The 23,974-nt window shown below is 35.6% G+C and overlaps 1 protein-coding gene across 6 annotated transcripts in view; it reads right to left on the minus strand.

The window, feature by feature from the left end:
* Positions 1–23,974, minus strand: part of LOC113175100 (zinc finger protein 569-like) — a 127,150-nt gene that overhangs the window by 88,688 nt on the left and 14,488 nt on the right. For 4 of the 6 annotated variants that reach the window (XM_077793045.1, XM_026379261.2, XM_077793042.1 and 1 more), the window contains 3 exons: positions 11,458–11,515; positions 3,476–3,602; positions 2,821–2,916 (listed from right to left, as the gene is read on the minus strand). In XM_077793045.1, the coding sequence (XP_077649171.1) occupies positions 2,821–2,916; positions 3,476–3,602; positions 11,458–11,472 (238 nt within the window). In that variant the 5' untranslated portion in view covers positions 11,473–11,515. Of the gene's footprint in view, positions 1–2,820; positions 2,917–3,475; positions 3,603–11,457; positions 11,516–21,115; positions 21,299–21,815; positions 21,882–23,974 lie in introns of those variants that run through there. The other 2 variants (XM_077793044.1, XM_077793041.1) reach the window with 2 other exon arrangements.

A 23,974-nucleotide genomic window follows, 5' to 3' on the forward strand; every position in this document is an offset into this window, starting at 1 on the left:
TCAGCCTTTGCAGCTTAGAGAGACCCCGTCTCAAAAATAAAAAGGGATGGGAATGTAGCTCCAGTGGTAAAGGTCCCCTGGGTTCAATCTCCAGGTGTTTTTTTTTTGTTTGTTTTTAAATTATAGTTGGACACAATACCTTTATTTCACTTATTTATTTTTATGTGATGCTGAGGAACGAACCCAGGGTCTCCTATGTGTGAGGCAAGCACTCTACCGCTGAGCAACTCCAGCACATACACACACACACACACCGCCTTTTTTTTTTTTTTTTAAGAAAAAAAACAAAGATCACTGTTAGCTAAAAACAGATTTGGGAAAGGAAATTAGTAAGTAAGCTGGAGGATGGGTTTGGTCTGAGTGTCGAGGCCAAAAAAAAAACCACAAAAAAACATCAAAAATCTGCTAACTGAAGTATAAGCCTTGGGTCAATAACAGAAGCTTAACTGAGGCTCCTACAAAGAATGAATTGGTTATGCTTCTTGCTATCTCCCAGAGGCATGTGCAAATCATCCTCAGGAGAAAGAAACTTCAAATTAGAACAAGATTATTATGAATCAGGATAAACGACATTTGAACTCACAATCAGCAATCAAATACATGAAGAAGCAACTACAAGTGAGTCATCAAAATTAAATCTCATAGTGGCTCTGGAGGCCGCGACAGGAGGATTATGAGTTCAAAGCCAGCCTTGGCAATGGCGAAGCACTAAGCAACTCAGTGAGACCTTTTCTCTAAATACAATACAAAATAGGACTGGAGCAATTGCCTAGCATGTGTGAGGCACTGGGTTCGATCTTCAGCACCATATAAAACTAAATAAAATAAAGGTATTGTGTCCAACTACAATTAAAAAATTAAAAAATATATATCTTTAAAAAATTAAATACTGGAACTGTCAGAAATACAGAATATAAAAGAGCTATATGTATATAGTATAGAATTTCTAAAGAAGTACAGGATAAAAACAAAGAGGAATAAAACACAGGAATTATTGGAAATATCCAGCAAGTTTTAAAAAAAGGAAAGAAAAAATTTATAAAAATACAAAATACAACTGCTGACTTTACAAAATAAAATAGTTGCGTTAAACAGATCATAAACACAATCTAAGGGAGGAATAGGTAAACTGGAAGATGTTAATACCAAAAAAGACAAAAAACATTTGAATAGGATAATATAAATATAAAAAGAAAAATAAAAAGAGTTGTCAAGGAAATTTTCCCTAAAAAATCCACGTGTTCCACATAGTTCAACAGGTAAGATCTACCTAAGTTTTAAAGAAATTATAACACAGTGCTGTGTAATTATTTTACAGCATGAAAGAACACTTCCAAATTCCATTTATGATATCAGTGTGCCACTGACATCAAAGCCTTGATGTCAAAGTTGGAACAATTATTTAATTTTGGAGTAAATGTGAAGATAAATCATTATTAACAATTATGTAAATATAATTACACCATATATAAAGGAGGAGTAAAACAGGGTAATCTTCTGTGGGAAAATATTACATTTTAAAAAAAGTGATGGTGATAAAAAGAACAAAAAAAAATAACTGAGGAAAAATATGAAAAAACATATATAACACATAGAAGGCCAGTCACCCTACTGTGTTAAAAGTTCATACAGATTAAGAATTTAAAAGAGAAAAGGTCAAAAGACATAAACTGTTTATAAAAAGAAATAGATTTTAAATATTTTTTAGTTGTAGTTAGACACAATATCTTTATTTATTTATTTATTCTTATGTGGTGCTGAGGATTGAACTCAGGGCCTTGCACGTGCTAGGTCAACGCTCTACTGCTGAGCCACAACCTCAGTCCAGAAATATAGATTTTAAACATATGAAAAACATAACTTGCCTTCATTCATAATAAAGGAAATATAAATTAAAATCACAGTTATTTTTTACCTATAATGTTGGCAAAGAATTTTTAAAATGTTAACAGACTATGTTGGCAGAAATTATTGGTAGAAGTATAAGTTATTATTCTCTTTGGAGGGTAAAAAAATACATGTGTATGTGTTTATGCATGTTATGCCTATATGTAAATGCATGTATAGATGTATGTGTACCCATGTATATGTATATACACATCATACGTGTGCTCTTATGTACGTGACAAATACAGAAGAAAATGGAAATATAGAAAAAGCTAATGGAAAATCAGCACTGACTAAAATTTTTACTGATGATAAGGGGGTAATCATAATTGAAGTATGAAAGCAAAAGCTAAAACTATAGTAGAAAGTATGACTATGATCCAAATAACAAACAGAGTAGGAAGTAAACGACTATAAATGTCAACAGATTTATCTGAACAACTCAAAGTTCATGATTGTCAGTATACAAAAGTAAAGAATGCTTTTTAAAAAGGTGGACAGGGAGATTTTAGATACAATAACAGAATATTATTGAAGTCGGGTTGGAAACTGATTAGAAAAGGTTACTGCCCAGCACTCAGATTAGAAGGCCAACCCAGACCTCTAAGTTCTGAGGAAAGAATACTACCAAAAAATGACATCTTAGGGCTGTGGTTGTGGCTCAGTGGCAGTGCGCTTGCCTAGTGAGGCACTGGGCTCGATCCTGAGCACTGCATATAAATAAATAAAATAAAGGTCCACTGACAACTAAAGAATTATTTTTTAAAAATGACATCTTTGTTTTATAGAGTCCACACCAGCTATTACTATAAAAGTCTACAGGGTTTTAGAAAATACCTCTGGAGAACATTTCGGGTTGGATCAACTGCTCACTAATTAACCATTCATAGTGTTTTATCCCCATCCTTACCTGTCTGGTTCCCTCCCACTAACCTGAACAGTGTCTCCTAAATACTTCTTCTTCTACCACCCATGGTTCTTCTTCTTGCTCCAACTTGAAAATTACTTCAGGTTTGGTGAATGGATAGCCTGCCAAACAAATAACAGAGATTTGGGCACATATACCGGGAACAAAGAACAAACCAAGAATCCAGGCTGGCCCAGGAAAACTTGGCTTTGTAACAGACAAGAAAATGAGGCTTCTGGGAATGCTGCCCTGGTGTCTTTTCATAACCAAGGATGATCTTCCGTTTTGAAAGCTGCAGTGTCAGCAGCCACATGAACAAAAGCATCTCACAGCCAAAAAGCATTTAAAAGTTCCCACCGGGCACAGTGTTCAGCACACCTGTAATCCCAGTGACTTGGGAGGCTGAGGAAGGGAGATCACAAGTTCAAGGACAACTTAACAAGACCATGTCTAAAAATAAAAAATAAAAAGGGATGGGGTTGAGAGAGTTCAGTGGTAAAGTGCCCCTGGGTTCAATCCTCAAAACTATGACAAAGAAAAAATTGAAAAGTTCCATATATTTAAGACATATTTTCCCAAAATGTTTATTTCCATATAAAAACATATTTTCCCAAATAGGTTTTAAATATATGGAAAAATTCATGTTTCTAGAATTTGAATTATATAGTAAACTAGTCTTACCTACTGTGATTAAGTTGTTATAGTTTTCTAACATCACATTCCGGTACAGGTTCCTCTGAGCAGGGTCCAATTGCTTCCATTCCTCCTGAGTGAAGGCAATGGCCACATCTTTGAATGTCACTGTTCCCTGTAACAACATACTCCTATTCAGTTACTATCGGAAATAAGAGCTTAAAAGAACCTGGTCTGTTATTATTTTCCAAAGAACTAAAACAAACAAAAAACAACAACAATAATATTAGAAACATTCTCTCAGTTCATGTTCATTCACTGATTTAGCAAGTACATACCTTTAATAACTATCAAGGGTTAAAGAGAAGATATCGGGTACCAATTTATACTGAGTGTAAAAGAAATGGGAAAATAAAACATTCAAGTTAACTCGCTTGGGACCTCCTAAATATCAAGGGCAGGAAAAATGAAAGCAGGATTTGGATGGTGGCAAAAGTAGGGAGAGAATGAGTGGTAAAATTTGAGGTTAAATTAATAGGACATTAATTTACCAGTTATACATACTGTTCAAAAGGAGGAGAATTTTTTTTTTGGGGGGGGTACCAGGGATTGAATCCAGGGGTCTTAACCCATGGACAACATCCCCAACCCATTTTTTTGGGTGGGGGTACCAGGGATTGAACTCAGGGGCACTTAACCAATAAGTCACATCCCCAGCCCTATTTTGTATTTTATGTAGATACAGAGTCTCACTGAGTTGTTAGCACCTTGCTTTTACTGAGACTGGCTTAGAACTCACAATCCTCCTGACTCAGCCTGTGAGCCAATGGGATTTCAGGTATGTGCCACTGCACCCGGCTTGCCCATTCCTTTTTGTGTTTTATTTTAAGACATGGTCTTGGTAAGTTGCTTGGGGCCTTGCTAAGTTGCTAAGCCTGGTCTGGAACCTGCAATCCTCCTGCCTCAGCCTCCCAAGTAGCTGGGATTACAGGCATGTCCACCATGCCCTTGCAAGAGGAAGAGAAATCTTTGTTGGAAATTAGTTTATCATCCTTTAGTATGTGTCTGTAGCCATGAAAATAAGATCTGATGGCTCAAAGAGCTTACATACATTGAGAAAGAGGGTCATAGAATCCTACAGATAACAACAACAACAAAAAGATGCCCTGATAAATGGCCAGCACTAGAAGTATAACTGCAACTATGAGAAAATAGTATGAAGACAGTTATAGTGTGAGTTTCAGAAATGAGAGATTTTTCAAGAAAAACTCTTAAAAGCAATGTGATTTGAATACAGAAATCTAACAGTCCCTCCTAGTTCAAAATTAAAATGCCCCAAAGAATATGAACACAAGAAAAAAATCTTTAACATCACTGGAAAAAAGAGAGAAAATGTATTTCCTTATCTTTTGAGGAATTTCTACCAGAAATGGGATGAGATAGAAGTCCCCAACAGCTAATTCCCAATGTTTCTAAGAATTTATTTATTTATTTTTAAATATTTTTTTTAGTTGTCAATGGACCTTTATATTTATTTATTTATATCCGGTGCTGAGGATTGAACCCAGTGCCCCACACATGCTAGGCAAGCACTCTGCCACTGAGCCACAATCCCAGCCCTTCTAAGATTTTATTTTAGGATCTTTTATGACTCCATGAATATGAATATCCATTAATACTAAGGGTTCAGAGAAAGCTGCGGCACTGATGGGATATCATCTCTAGGAAACCCTTCCTGCTGAAGGTCAGGACACTTGAAATAATTATGATGCTAGGACAAGTGTAACCATGTGGAATGATGAGGTGGGAGTCAACTATTGAGAATGGCAGAGCAATAAAACAGAAGGAATCTTGTTCCCTGGCCTTTGAAGGTAGAGGACCAGCCCTAGTCTGCTATCACCTAAAATTCAACACAAGAAATAAACTTCTGTCCTGTTATGGAAATGTTTTCTGAGATTTCTACTACAGGCAGTTAATTATAATCCTGACACATAAAAATATTCATGTCATGCAGAGAACACTTCAAGTACCATGTTTGTGGCAGCCATGGAGGTATACACTGCTGAGAGTCCCAAATTGAGTTGGCAAACAGCCTGCAGTTTGAGAGCCAAACACTGCACCCAGCCAAAGACTGAACATGCGGGGAGGCACTGGATTGTAGACTATTGCTACCTATAGTATCCCCCAATAGAAAAGTTTTGGTCAGCAACTTCTCACTGGTCTAGCTGAGATTTTCTCACAGACACAGGACAGTCTGAGTTGGCAGAAGAAAGAATCTGCAATTGTGGCATTTGCAGGAACATGGATGGAATTGAGAGCATTATGTTAACTGAAATAAGCCAAACTCAGTCAAAGGTCATGTCTTCTCTCATAAGCAGAAGCTCTTAGAGAGAAAAGGAAGGTGAGGAATCTCATGAAAACAGAAGGGAGACAAGAAGAGTAGAGGAAGAGGAGCAGGGTGAGGGAAGGAAAGGGGGAGGTCCTATGGAAAGAAATTGGTGACATTGTTATATTGTGGGCATGTACAAATACATAACAACAAGTCCCACTATTATGTATTATAGTTATAATGCATCAAAAAATACAAAACATCTATCGTATAATACAGAAATTATGCATTTTGAAGAAGGAAAAAAGCATGAAGTAAATACAAACTCAGAGGAATATGAGACATCAGTAAAAGCATCAAAATATATATGATTTCAGTACTAAAGTATTAAGTTTTTTTTAGAGAGAGAGAGAGAGAGAGAGAGAGAGAGAGAGAGAGAGAGAGAGAATTTTTAAATATTTATTGTTTAGTTTTCGGTGGACACAACATCTCTGTTTGTATGTGGTGCTGAGGGTTGAACCCGGGCGGCACACATGCCAGGCGAGCTCGCTACCGCTTGAGCCACATCCCCAGCCCAAGTATTAAGTTTTTTAAATAGATATTTTTAGTTGTACATGGACACAATACCTTTATTTATTTATTTTTATGTGGTGCTGAGAATAGAACCCAGTGCCTCACACATGCCAGACAAGCACTCTACCACTGAGCCACAACCCCAGCCCAAGGATGAAGTTTTAAAGAGAGGAAAGTACATGAAAATATTGTAAGAAATAATGACTAAAACTTACTAAATTTGGTGATAAACACTAACACTGATATCTAAGGAGCTAGACAAACTCCAAGTAGGATAAACAACAAGGTACACATCTAGACACATCACTGTTCAAGGTTGAAGTAAAGATAAAATCTTACAGCAGCAAGTGAAAAACTTCATTATCTTCAAGGGAATCACAATAAAATTAACAGCTGAATCAATGGAGACCAAATAACAAAGGGACAATATATTCAAAGTGTTGAAAGAAAAAAAAAGCAGCTTTAAATAAAGAATCCTATATTTAGGAAAGTTATTTTTAAAAAAAGCTAGGCAGGAGGGGCTGGGATTATGGCTTGGGGCTGGGATTGTGGCTCAGCGGTAGAGCTCACCTAGCACGGGCGGGACCCAGGTTCAATCCTCAGGACCACATAAAAATAAAGGCATTGTGTTGTGTCCATCTACACCTAAAAAATAAACATTAAAAAAATAAAAATAAAAATGCTAGCCAGGAAAAGCCAATGGAAAAGAGAGAGTCCATTCTTTAAAATAGTCTTTGACAGATTTTACTTTTCCAAATTAAAGTCCATTTATTTGTTTATTTTAATGTTTTATTGGATTATAATTATACACAATAGTGGGATTCATTGTGATATACTCAAACATGGACCTAACATAATTTGTTCAATTTCATTTCCCAATATCTTTGCTTTCCCTCCCATCTTCCCTCCCCTGTCCCCTTTATCCTATTGGTTTTCCTTTTGTTTTATTTAATTTATTTATTTGTTTGTTTGTTTATTTACTTATTGTTTATTTACTTATTGGATACTGGGGATTGAACTGAGGGCACTTAAACCACTGAGCCACATCTTCATTTAGAGACAGGGTCTCACCAAGTTGTTCACTTTTGCTGAGGCTGGCTTTGAACTTGAGATCCTCCTGACTTAGCCTCCCGAGCTGCTGGGATTCCAAGCATGTGCCAATGCACCCATCTATTTTTTTTTTAATTTTAAAAAATAATTCTGTAGGGTTATAGCTGTAGCTCAGTGCTAGAGCACTTGCCTCACATGTGTGAGGCACTAGGTTAAATCCTTAGCATCACATAAAAATAAACAATAAAATAAAGATATTTAAAAAATAATATTTCTTTAGTTGTTGATTGACATTTATTTTATTCATTAATATGTGGTGCTGAGACTCGAACCCAGTGCCTTACACATGCCAGGCAAGTACACTACCACTGAGCCACAGCCACAGCCCTCCCCTTCTTTTTGTTTTCTTGCATTTTTCTCTCTAATATCCACATGGGAGAGAAGCTCATAAAGGTTAAAAATGAAAATATTGTTTAATAGCTTACAGACTAATTTAGGGTCTAGGGGTACTTGAGGTTTTTCATTATGAATATTATGAAATTCTTACTTGAGCTCTGGGGTTATTTTTAAATTACAAAATAAATGACTGAGGGCTGAGGCTGTAGCTCAGTGGTAGAGCACTTGCCTCAAAGGTGTGAGGCCCTGGGTTTGATCCTCAGCACCACATTAAATAAATAAATAAATAAATAAACATATTATGTCCATCTACAACTAAAAATAATAATAATAAATTACCTAGTTATTAGAATGTGTCCAGCACAGATTTAGATACTAAGGATAGCAGTAAGAAAGACAACATTCTGGTCTTCTTGGAACTTACATTCTACTTAGGGTACACGGAAATGAAAAAATAAACAAGTGAATAAGCAAGACAAAGTATAATAGTAATAAATCATTAAAATGTAATAAGATAATGGGTTTAAATAATATACTTTGAATTTGGTAACAGAAGCTGTTGAAGAGGGTAATATTTCAGCTGCAACCAGAATAAAGAGAAGGAACTAGTCATATAAATATGCAGGATGGTGGGCTGGGGTGTGGTTGATGGTGGAGCACTTGCCTAGTATGTGTGAGGCACTGGGTTTGATCCTCAGTACCACATAAAAAATAAAGTTATAAAAAATATGCAGGATAATAGAACATAATGATATGTTTAAAGTTGTTTCTTTAGGTATAAACTTTATCTCTTCAGAGGTGGGAAAATTCAGTGTGGCTGAAACATCATAGATAAGAGACACAAGACAGTGGTAAAGATGGAGGCAGAAGGCATATCCTGAAGGGTTTGGTTTGGTGAAGGACATTATCCCAAGTGTAATGGGAAGCCATGAGATGATTTTAAGCAGGGAAGTTAATGCCTTAGGTTTTCAGTGTTCCCTTTGGATGTTCTACAGAAAATGAACTACAGATGATCAGTGATAAATGAAGGGAGATCAGTAGGAAGGTATCAAAGTAGTTCCAGGTAAGAGATAACGTGATGTGGGCTACATGACCCACAGTAGTTTATTCAGTGACCAGATCTGAGGTATGATTGGTCTTTTGTAAGTTAGATTAATCTGATAGTTTAAAAAATCTTATTTGCATTTTATTAATCATGAGGGTAGCTGAAGTCATACAGGAAAGTGGCTGGGAACAAAGGCTCAACGTTAATACTGTTCAGACTCCTGGTTCTAATGCAATCTACAACCTTGAGCAAGTTTCTTAATCTTTCTATCCTTTTTATCCATTGTATTTGAAATATGGAAATAATGAGAGTATTCACCTCTTGGACTCCTTATGAAGATTTTATAATCTATGTAAAACTTTGACATTCTTTATATCATTATTTGTAACTTTTATGAGCCCTTCCTTTTTATTTTTTCTTTTTTTTTTTTTTTTAGAATTTTTAATATTTATTCTTTAGTTCTCGGCAGACACAACATCTTTGTTGGTATGTGGTGCTGAGGATCGAACCCGGGCCGCACGCACGCCAGGCGAGCGCGCTACCGCTGAGCCACATCCCCAGCCCCCTTTTTATTTTTTCAATTGCAAATTATTTCTTTCATATCCCCAGTTTTCTACCAGATTTCATTTTAATTACTGGCTTATAAATATATTTAAATACTAGATTAGTCTGCTATATATTACTAAAATTGTTATTGGTTTATTTTATTTATGGTTATTGTATCAAAAAGAATACAGTTTTTGTAGACCCAGATTTAGTTGAGTTTCTCTTTTATCACCTATGAGTTCATATTATGTCAAAAGGGCAAACTTGTGAGGATAGAAAATACACTCAAGAAGGTTATCTTGGAGTGACTAGGAGCCCTCAGATATTGTTAGGGTATATTTGTGGACAGTTACTTTGGAAAACTGTTTTCAATAAAAGTTGACCTCATATATAACTTATGATGCAGAAGTTCATCTTTTGATATATATCCTAAGGAACATGTGCATATGTCCAAAATGGACATCTACAATAAAGTTCACAGCAACTATTTATAATTTCTCTAAAATAAAAATCATCTAAATGCCCATTAACAGGAATTCATATGAATAAAATGTGGTTTATTTACATAACTGAATAATAATATATGATGAAATTAACTGAGATCAAAGACACACTGTATATCTCAGTACAAAAAAGCTTTGAGCTGAGGGTGAAAAGGCAGTGAGAGAGATGTTCAATATCTGAGAGTGTAGGGTAAATGTGAGAGAGAAAGATCACAAAAGTGTGAAGCAAAAGGGTTAAGTTCTGAGAAAAAGGAATTATCCGTGAAGAGGAGATAGAATATCACTTAGTCTAAAGGTCAATAAAAAAGAAATAAGGGATTGTGGGTTCAATTCATTAAAACTATGAATATTCAAACAAAATGTGTACTAGGTGATGAAGATAGGGCAGAAAACAAAGTAAAACACACTCCCTGCTCACAGTCTAGTTAACTACACTTACAAGAATTTACCAGAAATTATTACTTTACATGTGGCTCTATCAGAAGCAAATGCCCACTGAAAAAGACAATTACATAGGGTCATTTGAAAGCCACATAGCCCACATCTTTCTTCAGAGAGTCTAATTTTTTAAATTGAGGTATGGCATGCATAGATTAATGTGGTACAATGTGCTGATGTTAAGTGTACAACCTGATACACTTTTGAGACATAGACATGTTTACTCAAAGTCAAAATACTAAACATTTTTAACACTTCAGCTTAATTCGTGCCTTTTCCTAGTAAATACCCTCTCATAAGGAACCACTATTCTGACTTCTATCAAAGTAGATTAGTTTTAATAGCTTTTGAACTTTATATAAATGAAACCTTTTGTATATACTTTTTGTTTCTGGCTTCTTTTGCTCTGTTGATGAGATTTACCTATCTTGTTGCATGTACCAGTAATATAGTCTTTTTTATTGTGTAGTATTCTATCATATGAAATACTATATTTTATTCCAATTTTTCTTCTGATGTTCACTTGCATTCTAATGCTAAGGCAATTCAGATATTCTTTATTTTATCTTTGATCAAAACAGACCAACTGAAAGCTAACTTATCGATTATTATAAGTCACACAATTTTCATTAATCAAAGTGGCAATAAAAAAAGCTTATTTCTGGGGCTGGAATTGTGGCTCAGAGGTACAGCGCTCACCTAACATGCATGAGGCACTGGGTTCTATCCTCAGCACCATATAAATATAAAATAAAGATATTGTGTCCACTATAACTAAAAAATAAATATTTTTTAAAAAGAAAAGCTTATTTCTGTTAGGAAATGTTTGGTTTTTTGTGTACATACAATGAAAATTAAGTAATGAATTTCTGCTCTAGTTTGCTGTACTTATAAAAATGAAATTCATAAAAAAGTCCATCAACAAACTAAAAATTTTTTTAATGAAATTCATTTTTGAAGCCTAATCTCTCTCAATGAACTCACTTCATAAAATAGCCACATCTGAACTCTTCCCTAGTTTTAATCTTCTATTTTCTCTGAAAATGTTTTTTTATATAGGTCTTTCTAATTTACTATATGGATTACTGCCATCTCCTTAAAACTGCATTGCAGAATAAGGCAGGGAACAAAGAGAAAATTTAATATTTACCTGGGACTCAGTCATTTCCTCTTCTTTCTAGAAAGGGACAGGGTCCAAAGAGGCAGAGCTGGGGAAGAGAGTAAAAGTCATTAATTAGGAGAGGCCTGACTTGTGTTTCAGAAACCTGTTTCCATAGGTACATTAAACACCACCTCTAGCAGAATGATATTTGGATCTATCAGAAAGGTCAAAAATATTCACACCCACAGAGTATAACTAGTATGGTTCTAGGGAACTTAGTTGTGGGATGGATAGGAACAGGAATGCATATATGAGAGATACCCCATGAATATATCAATAACTCTGTGTCAGAAAAAACAGCTTCATGGGAGCAGGGGTACTGGGATTGAACCCAGGGACACTTTTCCATTGACCTACATCCTCAGTCCTTTTTATTTTTTTGAGACAGGTTCTCACTAAGTTGCTGAGGCTGGCCTGGAAGTTGTGATCCTCCTGCATCAGCTCTCCAGTCTCTGAAATTATAGGCGTGCACCATTAAGTCTACCTCTATTTCTTTACTGTCTAACAATTTTTGTTGTTGTTGACTTACTTTAAATAACTTTTGTTGTTCATTTGAAGATTTTCCCTAAAAAGATCTTTTAAAAGAAAATTTGGCCAGATAAATTATAGTGAGAAAAGGAAATTTGCCTGGGAGCAAAGAGATTTTCCTTCTAGTCTTTCCTGTGCCAATAATAAGCACTGTAACCCTGGGATTAGTTTCTTACAATCATTATAATGAAATTTTAAAAAGATAGCAGAATAAGATGGTTTCTGAGCAGCTGAACCAGCATTGTGAAATTCTGTAAGGAAAACTTGGTATCTTTTTCTTTTTTCTCTTCATGTTTTTAAAACAGCTTTCATTTTTAAAAAAGCTAATATGTGCATTATAGGAAGCAAAAAAATAAAAGCAAAGAATAGTCATCCAGTCATGAGCAGCTTAGTTGGATGTGTCCTTCCAGGTCCTGTGTGCACACACACAGCATCCCATTTTGTGTGACTGAGATCAGTGTATCATGCTTTTCCACACATCACGAATATTCACTAATTCAAAATCCCAGAGCTACATGAATATACTATACAAGAATATACTGTACCAATTCAATTTGTTAGGAAAAAACTGGGGCCTTTCTTGGGTACAAAAATTTCAATGAACACAGAAATGGCAACAGGCCTCTAGACAGAAGTATTATTAGCAGAGTCACAACTAAAATAATGTATTCCCTTAATCCTCAATTTACAACGAGACAAAACAACAGAGTACACCAATCATATTTCTTTTTTTAATATTTTTTTTTGTTTTAGGTGGACACAATATCTTTATTTATTTATTTTTAATGTGGTGCTGAGGATCGAACCCAGTGCCTTTCGCATGCCAGGCCAGCGTGCTACCACTTGAGCCACATCTCTAGCCCCCCAAACATGTTCATTATGAGATTTCTACTATCAAAATATTAGCAAGAAAGATGTTCCCAGTGAATGCAAGTGCTCCTACAGCAGTGGTCACAGCAAAATGTAAATCCTTGAGCACTTGCTCCTGCCTTTCCCTACATACTCCTTCTGCCCCTCTGCTGCAACCTAATCGACAGTCCTGATACTCACTGCCCAGGGCATCACAATCCCATGTCCAGGATGCATCTTTTCCATCAGGTATAACAAAAAGATGTAAAATTTACAAGTTGGCTAATTCACTAGCTCTACTTTTTATGATACACTGTCACCTCAGGGCATCTAGAAAGCTTGGATGTTGTGAGAAACTTGGTATCTTGCTAAGGATAGAGAACTGCATGCCTGCATCAGCACTGTGAAGTTATAATAGACACTGTGACTGTCTAAATGCTTACACATTAGTCCCTACAAATCAACTCTCAATTTTGCCTCTGATTTCAATTATTATGGATGTATACCTAGAAGTGGGATTATTTAATCATATGGTAGTTCTAGTTTTAATTCAAAAACAGTATTTTTAGTTGTAGATTGACAGAATACCTTTATTTATTTTTATGTGGTGCTGAGAATTGAACCCAGTGCCTCACACATGATAGGCAAGTGCTCTACCGCTGAGCCACAACCCCAGCCCCTGTATTTTTAATTGTTTAAGGAGCTTCAAAAGGCTATACCATTTTATATTCCCACCAACAGTACAAAGATTATAATTTCCTCATATCCTCACCAATACTTGTTACCTTTTGTTTTTTAAAAAAATATTTATTTTTTTAGGTGTAGATGAACACAACACAATGCCTTTATTTTTATGTGGTGCTGAGGATCGAACCTGGGTCCTGCCGGCACTAGGTGAGCACTACCACTGAGCCACAATCCCAGCTCCTTGATTTTTTTTTATAATAACCACCTGTTAGGTGGGGATGATATCTCATTTTTTATTTTATTTGCATTTTCCCTGATAATGTTGTTGAGCATCTTTTCATATACCTGCTGGCCATTTGCATGTATTCTATTTCTGTTTTTACAACTGAGTTGTAGAAGTTCCTTATACATTTTGAACACTGACCCTTTCTCAGATATATGGCATGCAAACCCTTTTCACAGTTTGACTTTTCCCTCTGTGCTTTTCTCTACTGTGCAGAAACCTTTCATTTTGATGTAGTCTCACTTGTTTCAGCTTTTCTTACCTGTGATTTTTTAAATTTATTTTTTAATTGGACACAATACCTTTATTTTACTTTTTATTTGTATGTGGTGCCAGGGATCTAACCCAGTGCTTCACGTGTGCTAGGCAAGCACTCTACCACTGAGCCACAACCCTGGCCCCTCTATACTCTACTTTTTAAAAATATTTTTTCAGTTGTAGATGGACACAGTACTTTTATTTATTCACTTTATGTGGTACTGGGAAATAAACCCATTGCCTCACACATGTGAGGCAAACACTCCACCACTGAGCCACAACCCCAGTCCCCTATACTCTATTTTGAAATCTGTGTGATCCATTCAGATTTGTTCTTTTCAAGATTGATTTACATATTTGTAGTTTTTGTGGTTTCATGTAATTTATAAAACTTTTTCTATTTTGGCATTGACTCTGTAGATCACTTTAAGTAGTATGGACATTTTAACAATATTTGTATAACCCACTAACATTGGACATCGTTCTGCTTTTGTTGTTTAATTATTTTCCCCAAGATTTTGTGGTTTTCAGTATATTAGTCTTTCAATTCCCTATTTAAGTTTGTCCCTAAGTATCTTATTCCTTTTATTTTTTCTTAATTTCTTTTTCTAATAATTCATAATTAGCATACAAAAATGCAAGTGATTTTTGCATGTTGATTTTATATCCAGCAATTGTAGTGAATTCATTTCTTCTTTTTTTAAAGATCATGTTATACTGCAAACAGAGACAATTTTGTTTTTTCCTTTCTTTTTGTTTTGGTGGGGAGGCTGGGGATTGAGCCCAAGGGCACTTAACCACTGAGCCACATCCCCAGCTCTTTGTATTTTATGACAGGGTCTCACTAGGTTGCTTATAGCCTCCCTAAGTTGCTGAGGCTGGCTTCAAACCTACAAACTTCCTGCCTTAGCCTCCTGAGCCAATGAGATTACAGGCGTGTGCTACCGTGCCTGGCTTATTTTTTCCTTTCTGATTTAGATGCCTTTTTTTTTCTTTGCCTTCTCTAATGGCTCTGGGTATATATCCAATATGATTCAAATTTCCAGTACTACGTTAAATAGTAGTGGCAAGACTGGCTAATCTTAATATTGATTTTAGAGAAAAAGTTCTCAACTTTTTATAGTTAAGTATGGAGTAAGCCAAGAACTTGTCATATATGGCCTTTATTATGTCGATATACATTCCTTGTATACCTAATTTGTTTCAATGATTTCTCATAAGAGTGTCAAATTTTGTTAAATGCTTTTCCAGCATCTATTGAGATCATGTGACTTTATTCTTTTTTTGTTGTTGTTCTTTATTTTGTTAACATGGTATGCTACATAAACTGATTTTCATATTTTGAACCTTCTCAAGGATAAATTCCACTTGATCATGCTCTATAACCTTTTAATGTGCAGATTCAGTTTTCTAGTATTTTGAATTGCCTTTGAATTCCTAAGGAATGCTAGCCTGTAGTTTTCATTTTTTGTGATCTTTTTCTGGCTTTAGTATCTTGTTAATTTGGATCTCATGAGTTTGGAAGTGTTCTGTCCTCTTCAATGTTTTGGGAGATTTCTGAGAAGGATTCGCACCCTTCTTTAAATGTTTTGTATAATTCACCAGTGAAGTCAGTTGGTCCTGAGCTGTTTTCTTTTGGCAGGGGTAAGGACTTTGATAACTGATTCAATCTCAATAGTAGTCATAAGTCTATTTCTTCATGATTTAATCTTGGTAGGTTCTAAGTTTCCATGAGTTTACATCTTCTAGGTTATCCAGTTTGCTGAGTATTGTTCACAGCACTCTCTTATGACCTTTTAAATTTCTGTGTCATCAAATGTATAACTTCACTTTTATTTCTGATTTATCTAAGTCTTCTGTTTATTTCTTTTAATTTTCCTCAGTCTAACCAAGGGTTTGTCAATTTTATTTTTTTCAAAAAATACTGTTATTTTTCATTGATGTAATTTTTCTATTTCAACTCTCATTTCTTCTTTTTGCTATCTTTGGTCTTAGTTTGTTCTTCTTCTAATTCCTTGAGATTTAAAGTTTGGTGTCTATTATTTAAGATCATTTTTTCATATTTATTTATTGGTACTAGGAATTGAACCCAGGGACAATACCACTGAGCTATATCCTAGCCCAACTTTTTATTTTGAGACAGGATCTCACTAATTTGTTTAGGGCCTTATTAAGTTGCTGAGGCTGGCCTCTTGCAATATCCCTGCCTCAGCCTCCTCCCAAATCACTGGGGATTAAAGGTGTGGGCCACCCGTCTGGCCTTATTTCTTTTTAGTGTAGTGATTTATTGCTATGACCCACTCTTAGTCCTTCTGCTATATCCCATAAGTGTTCACATGTTGTACTTTTGGTTTTGTTGATCTCAAATATTTTCTAATTTTCTTCTTTGAGCTAATGGTTGTTCAAAACTCTGTTAATGTCAATGTATTTGTGAATTTTTCAGTTTTCTTTCTGATATTGATTTCAAATTTCATTCCATCATGGTCAGAAAAGATTCTTAGTATGATTTCAATATTCTTAAATTTGTTAAGGTTTTGTGATCTAACATGTAGATGCATCCTGGAGAAAGGTCCATTTGTGCTGAAGAATAGGTATTCTGTTGCTGTTGGGTAGAACATTCTATGTATGTTAGGCCCAATTGGCCTATACTGCTATTAAAACTCTGTTTCTTTATTGATCTTCTCAATGGATGTATCATTTATTATTAAAAATGAGGTATTAAGCTGGGTGTGGTGGTACATGACTCTAATCCCAACTAAGACAAAGAAGGAAAAAAAAAGAAGAAGAATGAAGGAAGAAAAAGAGGAGGAGGGAGAAGAGAAGAAAAAATGTGATATTTAAGTTTCTTACTATGTTATTGCCATGCAACTCTCCCTTCAGTTCTGTCAATGTTTCCTTTATAGATCTGGGTGTTCTGGTGTTGGATGCACATATATTTATAACTGTTATATCTTCCTTTTCTCATTAGAAAATGTCCTTCAACTCGAGATAAATTTTGACTCAGTTTTTTTTTTTTTTTTTGGTCTACTCACCCTGGTCTCTTTGGGTTACAATTATAATTTGTATTATCATTATTATTTTATTTATTTATTTTAAAATATTTTCTTAGTTTTTGATGGACACAATATCATCTCCTATTTATTTTTATGCTTCGGATCGAACCCAATGCCCCACACATGTGAGGCAGGCACTCTACCACTGAGCTACAGCCCCAGCCCAAATCTGGATTATTTTTTTTCCCATCTCTTCGCTTTCAGCCTATTTATGTCCTTAAATAATAAGTGAGTTTCTTGGGCAGCATATACTTGGGTCTTGTTTTTACATCCATCTACTCAGCCTGTGTCCCTTGGTTGAGGAGTTTAATCCATTTACTGTTAGAAAAGGATTTTTCTATTGCTATTTTGTTAGTTGTTTTCTATTAGTCCTGTTCCTTCATTTTTTTCTCTCTTGATGTCTTCCTTTGTGTTTTGCTGATTTTTTTGTATTGATGTGTTTTGACTCCTTTCTCTTTTTGTTTTGCATAATTTCAATAGTTTGCAAGTATGGTTGGTTGCCTGAGGGCCATTTTATATACACACAGGGAAGTCTATATTAAGATTATAATAGCTTAAGTTAAATTACATACAAAAATATATTTTAACTTTTCTTCCACACACTTTGTTATTGCTCTCACAATTTACACCTATTCATATTATGTATCCTTTAACATATTTTATTTATTTTTAACACTTTTGTCTTTTAACAGTTACACTACAATTGAAAGTGATTTGCCTGTCCTTTTAATAATACAGTACACATTTGTCTATATATTTAACTTAATAAGTTTCCTATTTTTTTTTTTGTACCAGAGATTTTGAGACAATGTTTCACTAAGTTGCTTAGTGCCTTACTAAAATGCTAAATTAGCCCTGAACTTGCAAACCTCCTGCCTCAGCTTTGCAAATTACTGGGATTATAGGCATGTGCCACCACGCTCAGCTTGTCTTTTCTTTTTTTTTTTTTTTTTTATTTGGAGTTGGGGGTTGAACTCAGGGCTCTGAGAATGTTAAGCAAACATTTTATCACTGAGCTACATTCCAGCCTTAGTTTCCTCCTATCATACTATCATGTTGAATTTAGTGCTTTTCCATTTTAACTTGCTAGTGGTGGTGTGGTGAATTATCTCATCTTTTATTTGGGAGGTTTTATCTCACTTACATTTTTAAAATTATTATTATTTTTTAGTTGTAGTTGGACACAATACCTTTATTTTATTTGTTTATTTTTATGTGGTGCTGAGGATCAAACCCAGGGCCTTGCATGTGCTAGGCAAGTATTCTACCACTGAGCCACAATCCCAGCCCTCCCCTACATTTTTAGAAGTATTTTTTAGTTGTCAATGAACCTTTATTTTATTTATTTATATATGGTACTGAGAATTAAACCCAGTGCCTCACACCTACTAGGGCTCTACCACTGAGCCACAACCCCAACCCTCTTGCCTACATTTTTAAAGGAAGTTTTGCTGGGTATAGTATTACTAGTTGGTTTTTATTAATTAATTATATTTTTTTAGCTTTTTGTTATTTTTTAATTAATCTTTTAATATGTGACAGCAGAATGCATTACAATTCATATTACACATATAGAACACAATTTTTCATATCTGGTTGTATACAAAGTATATTCACACCAGTTCGTGTCTTCATACATGTACTTTGGATAATGATGTTCATCACATTCCACCATCATTTCTAATCCTCTGCTCCCTCCCTTTTCCTCCCACCTCTCTGCCCTACCTAGAGTTTATCTATTCCTCCCATGCTCCCCCTCCCTAACCCCCTATAAATCATCCTCCTTATATTACAGAAAACATTCAGCATTTGTTTTTTGGGGATTGGCTAACTTCACTTAGCATTATCTTCTTCAACTCCACCCATTTACCTGCAAATGCCATGATTTTATTCTCTTTTATTGCTGAGTAATATTCCATCGTGTATATATGCCACATTTTTTTTTTATCCATTCATCTACTGAAGGGCATCTAGGTTGGTTAATTTTTTGGCCTCTTTTTTTAATATTTATTTTTTTAGTTGTAGTTGCATACAATACCTTTATTTTATTTACTTTTATGTGGTGCTGAGGATCGAACCCAGGGCCTCAAATGTGCTAGGTTAGCACTCTACCACTGAGCCACAACCCCAGCCCCAATTTTTTAGCTTTTTGAATATCATCATTCTACTCTATTCTGTCCTGCAGTTTCTGCTGAAAAATCCATTGACAACATTATCAAAGTTCCCTTGTATGGAACAAGTTGCTTTTCTCTTGGTGCTCTTATTTTTGGTTTTGTCTTAATTGTGTTCTTTGGGTTCCTTGAGTCTTCTCCAGATTTAGAGAGTTTGCAGCCACTTTTTTTTTTTTAAAAAAAAAAAATCAGCTTTCTGACCATTTTGCCTCTATTCTTCAATTCCCATAATGTACAAGCTGGTCTGCTTGATGGGACATCATAATTCCCTTAAGATTTTCTCACTCTTTTTAATCTTTTTCAGTTTGCTTCTCTAATTGAATTATCTCCAGAGTCTTTGAACTTGCTGATTCTTTCTTCTGCTTGATCTAGTCTGGTGCTGATGTCTCTAATGAATTTTTCCCCCTCAATGCAATTGGTGTGTTCTTTAGTTCCATAATTTGGCATTTTCTTACATTTTTTCTATGTCCTTGTGGAAATGCTCACTTCATTCATACACTGTTCTCTTGACATTGGTGAGGATCTTTAAGAGAGTTATTTTTAATTATCTATCAGATAAATCATATAACTCCATTTCATTAAGGTTAGTTTCCAAAAAACCAATCACTTTCCTTTGTTTAGAACATCTTTGACTGTTTTTCTTTTTTTTTTTCTTTTTAATTTTCTTTGACAATCTTGTCCTATATTGTCTGTATATTAGACAAAGTAGGTCCCTCTCCTAGTCTTCACGAACTAGCCTTGAACAGGAGAAGACTCCACCAAGTAGCCTGGTCAGAGATTTTAGGGGCTTCTATCTTCTTAAGGGGAAATCAGGTAACTGCAGTTGTCTCCTCACTTTGTGCCAAACCAGTGTGTGGGGAGCTATGCCATCTACCAGCCCAGGATACCATCTGCATCTTCCCCTGTGCCAGACCTCTCAGAATTCTAAAACTGACAAGAGAGATGCTAGTTCTTTGAGCAGCCCTTGAGAAGTTGGGGTGTAGAATGAATAGATCAACTCTTTCCTTCCCCAGAAAGTAGGCAAGAACTGAGACATGTTATCTGCTAGCACTCTGCTGAACAGTGGAGGAAGACTGATGACATCTACCAGCCTGCTGTTGCCTCCATCCTCCCTGAGCAGCAAGACTATGCCAGACTCCTCAGACCTCAAGTTTGGTATGACAAAAGCCAGTCCTCTGAGGAGCCCACTCAGAAGATGGGGCAGTGAACCTGCAAATGATCCCCTCCCCTCTCTTGGGTGAGCCTGGGAGTTAAGAAATCCTGTGCTGGTCATATAGCTCTACCAGGGGCAGAGTCTCCAGCAAGAAGTTGTACTAAATCTGCCTTCAGGCTTCAGTGAGTCTGGTTTCATGTTCTCCTGGATGTAGAGGCTTTTTCAATTGCTTTCTGTTTTCTCACAAAGGAAATTTGCCATGAACTGTTACTGAATGGAAGTGTTTGGGGGAATGGGGAAGGGTCCAAGCCTTCCTACTCTACCACCTTGCTGATGTCACTTCCCTCCTTCATTTTTGAAGGATTTTTTTTGCTAGGTATAGTGTTCTGGATTGACAACTTCTTTTTCTTTCTGTACTTTAAAAATGTTTGACGGGCTGGGGTTGTGGCTCAATGGTAGAGTACTTGCCTAGCATGTGTGAGGCACTGGGCTTGATTCTCAGCACCACACACAAATAAATGAATAAAATAAAGGTTCATTAACATCTAAAAAATATTTTTTAAAAAAAATGTTTCTTTGAATTTTCTTGCTTGCACGGTATCTGATAAGTTTGTTATACATAATCTTATGTTTGTTCCTCATAGGCAATTACTTTTTCTCTTACCTTCAAGATTTCTTCTTTATCTTTGGTTTTCAACTGTTTAAATAAGATATGCCTAGACATATATTTGTTTGGGCATACATCCTGCTCGTTGTTCTCTGAGCTTCTTGGATCTATGGTTTACTGTCGCCAATTATGGAAAATCCTCAGCCATTTTTCTTCAATTATTTTCTTCCTCATTCTTTCCTAGGATTCCAATTACAGTTATGTGAGACTGTAGGTATGTTCCATTGCTCTTAAAGACTCTATTCTGTTCCCCCCTCCTTTTCTGCACTGTGCTTCAGTTTGTAGAACTTCTATTGACCTACCTTTAAAAAAATCAGATTCCTCCCTCAGCTGTGTCCAACCTACTAATGAGCCTGTTCTAAGCATTACTGATCTCTGTTAACTATGATTTTGATTTTTAATATTTCTACTTGATTCTTCCATATAGTTTCCATTTCTGTTGCAATTAACCATATGGTTCATTATATAGTAGCTATTTTATTAATTAATTACTTTACTTATTTTCTTATTAATGTCCTGGGGATTAAACCCAGATTTACCACTGAGTTACATCCCTAGCCCTTTTATTTTTCATATTGAGGTAGAGTCTCACTAAGTTGCTTAGGGCCTTGTAAAGTTGTTTATGCTAGCCTTGAACTTGCAATCCTCCTAAATCAGCCTCCTGAGTTGCTGGGATTATAGGCATGCATCACTGTACCTGGCTAGTCAGTTATTTTAAATTACTGATGGTTTCTTCTAACATCTTTGTCATATTTAAGTCTGGTTATAATTATTTGTTTTGTATCATTGAGGTATGTTTTTTCTTGGCATTTCACATGCCTCCTAATTTTTGTTGAAATCTAGACACCTAGGATAACAAAAAAAAGATATGAAGGTAAGTATTTTTGTGCATCAAGAGGACATGCTTTCCTTTGCATGAATTTATGATAATCTAGTCAATGTATCAGTCATTGCTATTATTACCCCCAATTCACTAGTGGTTTCAAATTCTTTTAATATCTTTGTTTAGGTAAGGGTTGGTTTGACATGCTTGTTTTCTCAATGAATGATTCTTCCTTTGCTTTGAGTATTCTGTTTGCTTTCCATAGAAAACCTCTCTTGAAGACCTCCCAGCTGCATTCTTCTATTGTTTTTCCTTGATTCTTATTATCTTGGTCTGGGCCAGGTAGGAGTTATCACTAAGCCTCAATCTTGGACTGGCTTGGGTCTCTGAACCTTGGGTATGTGGCCTTCACAAGTACTCTTGCCTCTCCTCCAGCTGTAGTGGTAGGCCTAGCACACATTCCTCCCCTACCCCTAGAGATAGTGCTTTTCTGTCACTGATCCCTTTCCTAAACTGCAGTTTCCACAAGTGCCCTAAGGCAACAGTTTTTGCTGCTTTTCTTTATGTAGATTAAAGTTTCTGTTCTACAGGGGAGATAGGGAAGGAAGGTCTGGACCACTATTCCTCATTTCCAGCTAGAAAAACAAGGAAAAATTTCTTAGTACTTACCTCATCCTACCTGTGAGTGCCTTGGAGACATTTCTGGAGAAGTCTACAATTTGAAAACTCTCTAATTTTGCAAATACCTAGTAGTTTCATATTCTTACTAGCTTGTATTCAATCTTTAATGATTTGCTAAAAATTTTTTTCTTTTTAGCTTATGTGCCGTCTGGAATTGTTCATATTAGGGAAGTATAACTTGAGTCCTGTCTTTCCCAGCAAGCCATCTGTTCTCCCCCAGATTCAAAATTACTTGGTTGTCCTGTGACCTCCTTTGACAAGTTCAAGAAAAGTTAGTATTTGTAGTTTGTCCAGATTTTTTCCTCATCGTAAGGATGACTTTCTAGGTCTATATATATCACTCAGAGAAACCTAAAGATGCCTCAATTAGAAACCTTTGAGAAGTGTATGCTTGGACAGCACTGAGCAAAAGTCCCTCAGTTTATTTTGACACTGGGAAAAAACACCTTTTACACAAAGTTAGGATTAAGATAATAGTATAAAGTAAAGTCACTAGGGTGAGTATGGGGTGAGAAAGTATTATAGGCAAGTGATGGTAATAGGCAAGGCTTCAGAGAAAAGAGAAAACAGTATATTGGAGGATTTCAAAGTTAAGCAGAATAATTTCAGAAACAAATTCACAGCCTAGATATTATATTGATATCAAATGTTATAATGACTTGGACACCACCTACATAGGAATATTGTTTTAAAACCATGCTTGGTTGAACCAAAATTTTGATTACCTAAAAATCATTGAGAACTCTACTCCTGGAAGTGTTAACCACAGCAATTCTCTAAACAGCTGGAGCTAACTAGCACGCTGAAACATGGACTAGCACGCTGAAACATGGCTCCGCAGTGGATAAAAATATTTCATTTCTATCATCACCCCAACAGTTTCCTAATCTTCTGACTACTATTATCATGTATCCTTAGGTTCTAGGTCTTACCACTTCATTTTGCAAAGTATGTTTAAAACATAAGGATTAGGGAGGCAGGTGACAGATAAAATAAGGACTTTAGCTCCTGCTGACTGATGAAAGAATAGGATTAAATTCTGTAGATCCAATGCTGCATTCTACAACAGTCCAAAAGTTGATTTCTTTTTTTTTTTTTCAGTTATAGGTGGATACAATATCTTTATTTTTATGTGGTGGTGAGGATTGAGCCCAGTGCCTCACATGTGGTAGGCAAGCGCTCTACCTCTGAACCACAACCCCAACCCACCAAAAGTTAATTTCTCAAAAGTATCTTTTTTTTAATTTTTTTTTTTTTTTTAGTTGTCAGTGAACCTTTTTATTTACTTATATGCGGTGCTTAGAAACGAACCAAGTGCCTCAGGCATGCTAGGCAAGTACTCCACCACTAAG

This window comes from Urocitellus parryii, chromosome 15 (genome assembly GCF_045843805.1).
Source record: "Urocitellus parryii isolate mUroPar1 chromosome 15, mUroPar1.hap1, whole genome shotgun sequence".
NCBI lineage: Eukaryota > Metazoa > Chordata > Mammalia > Rodentia > Sciuridae > Urocitellus > Urocitellus parryii.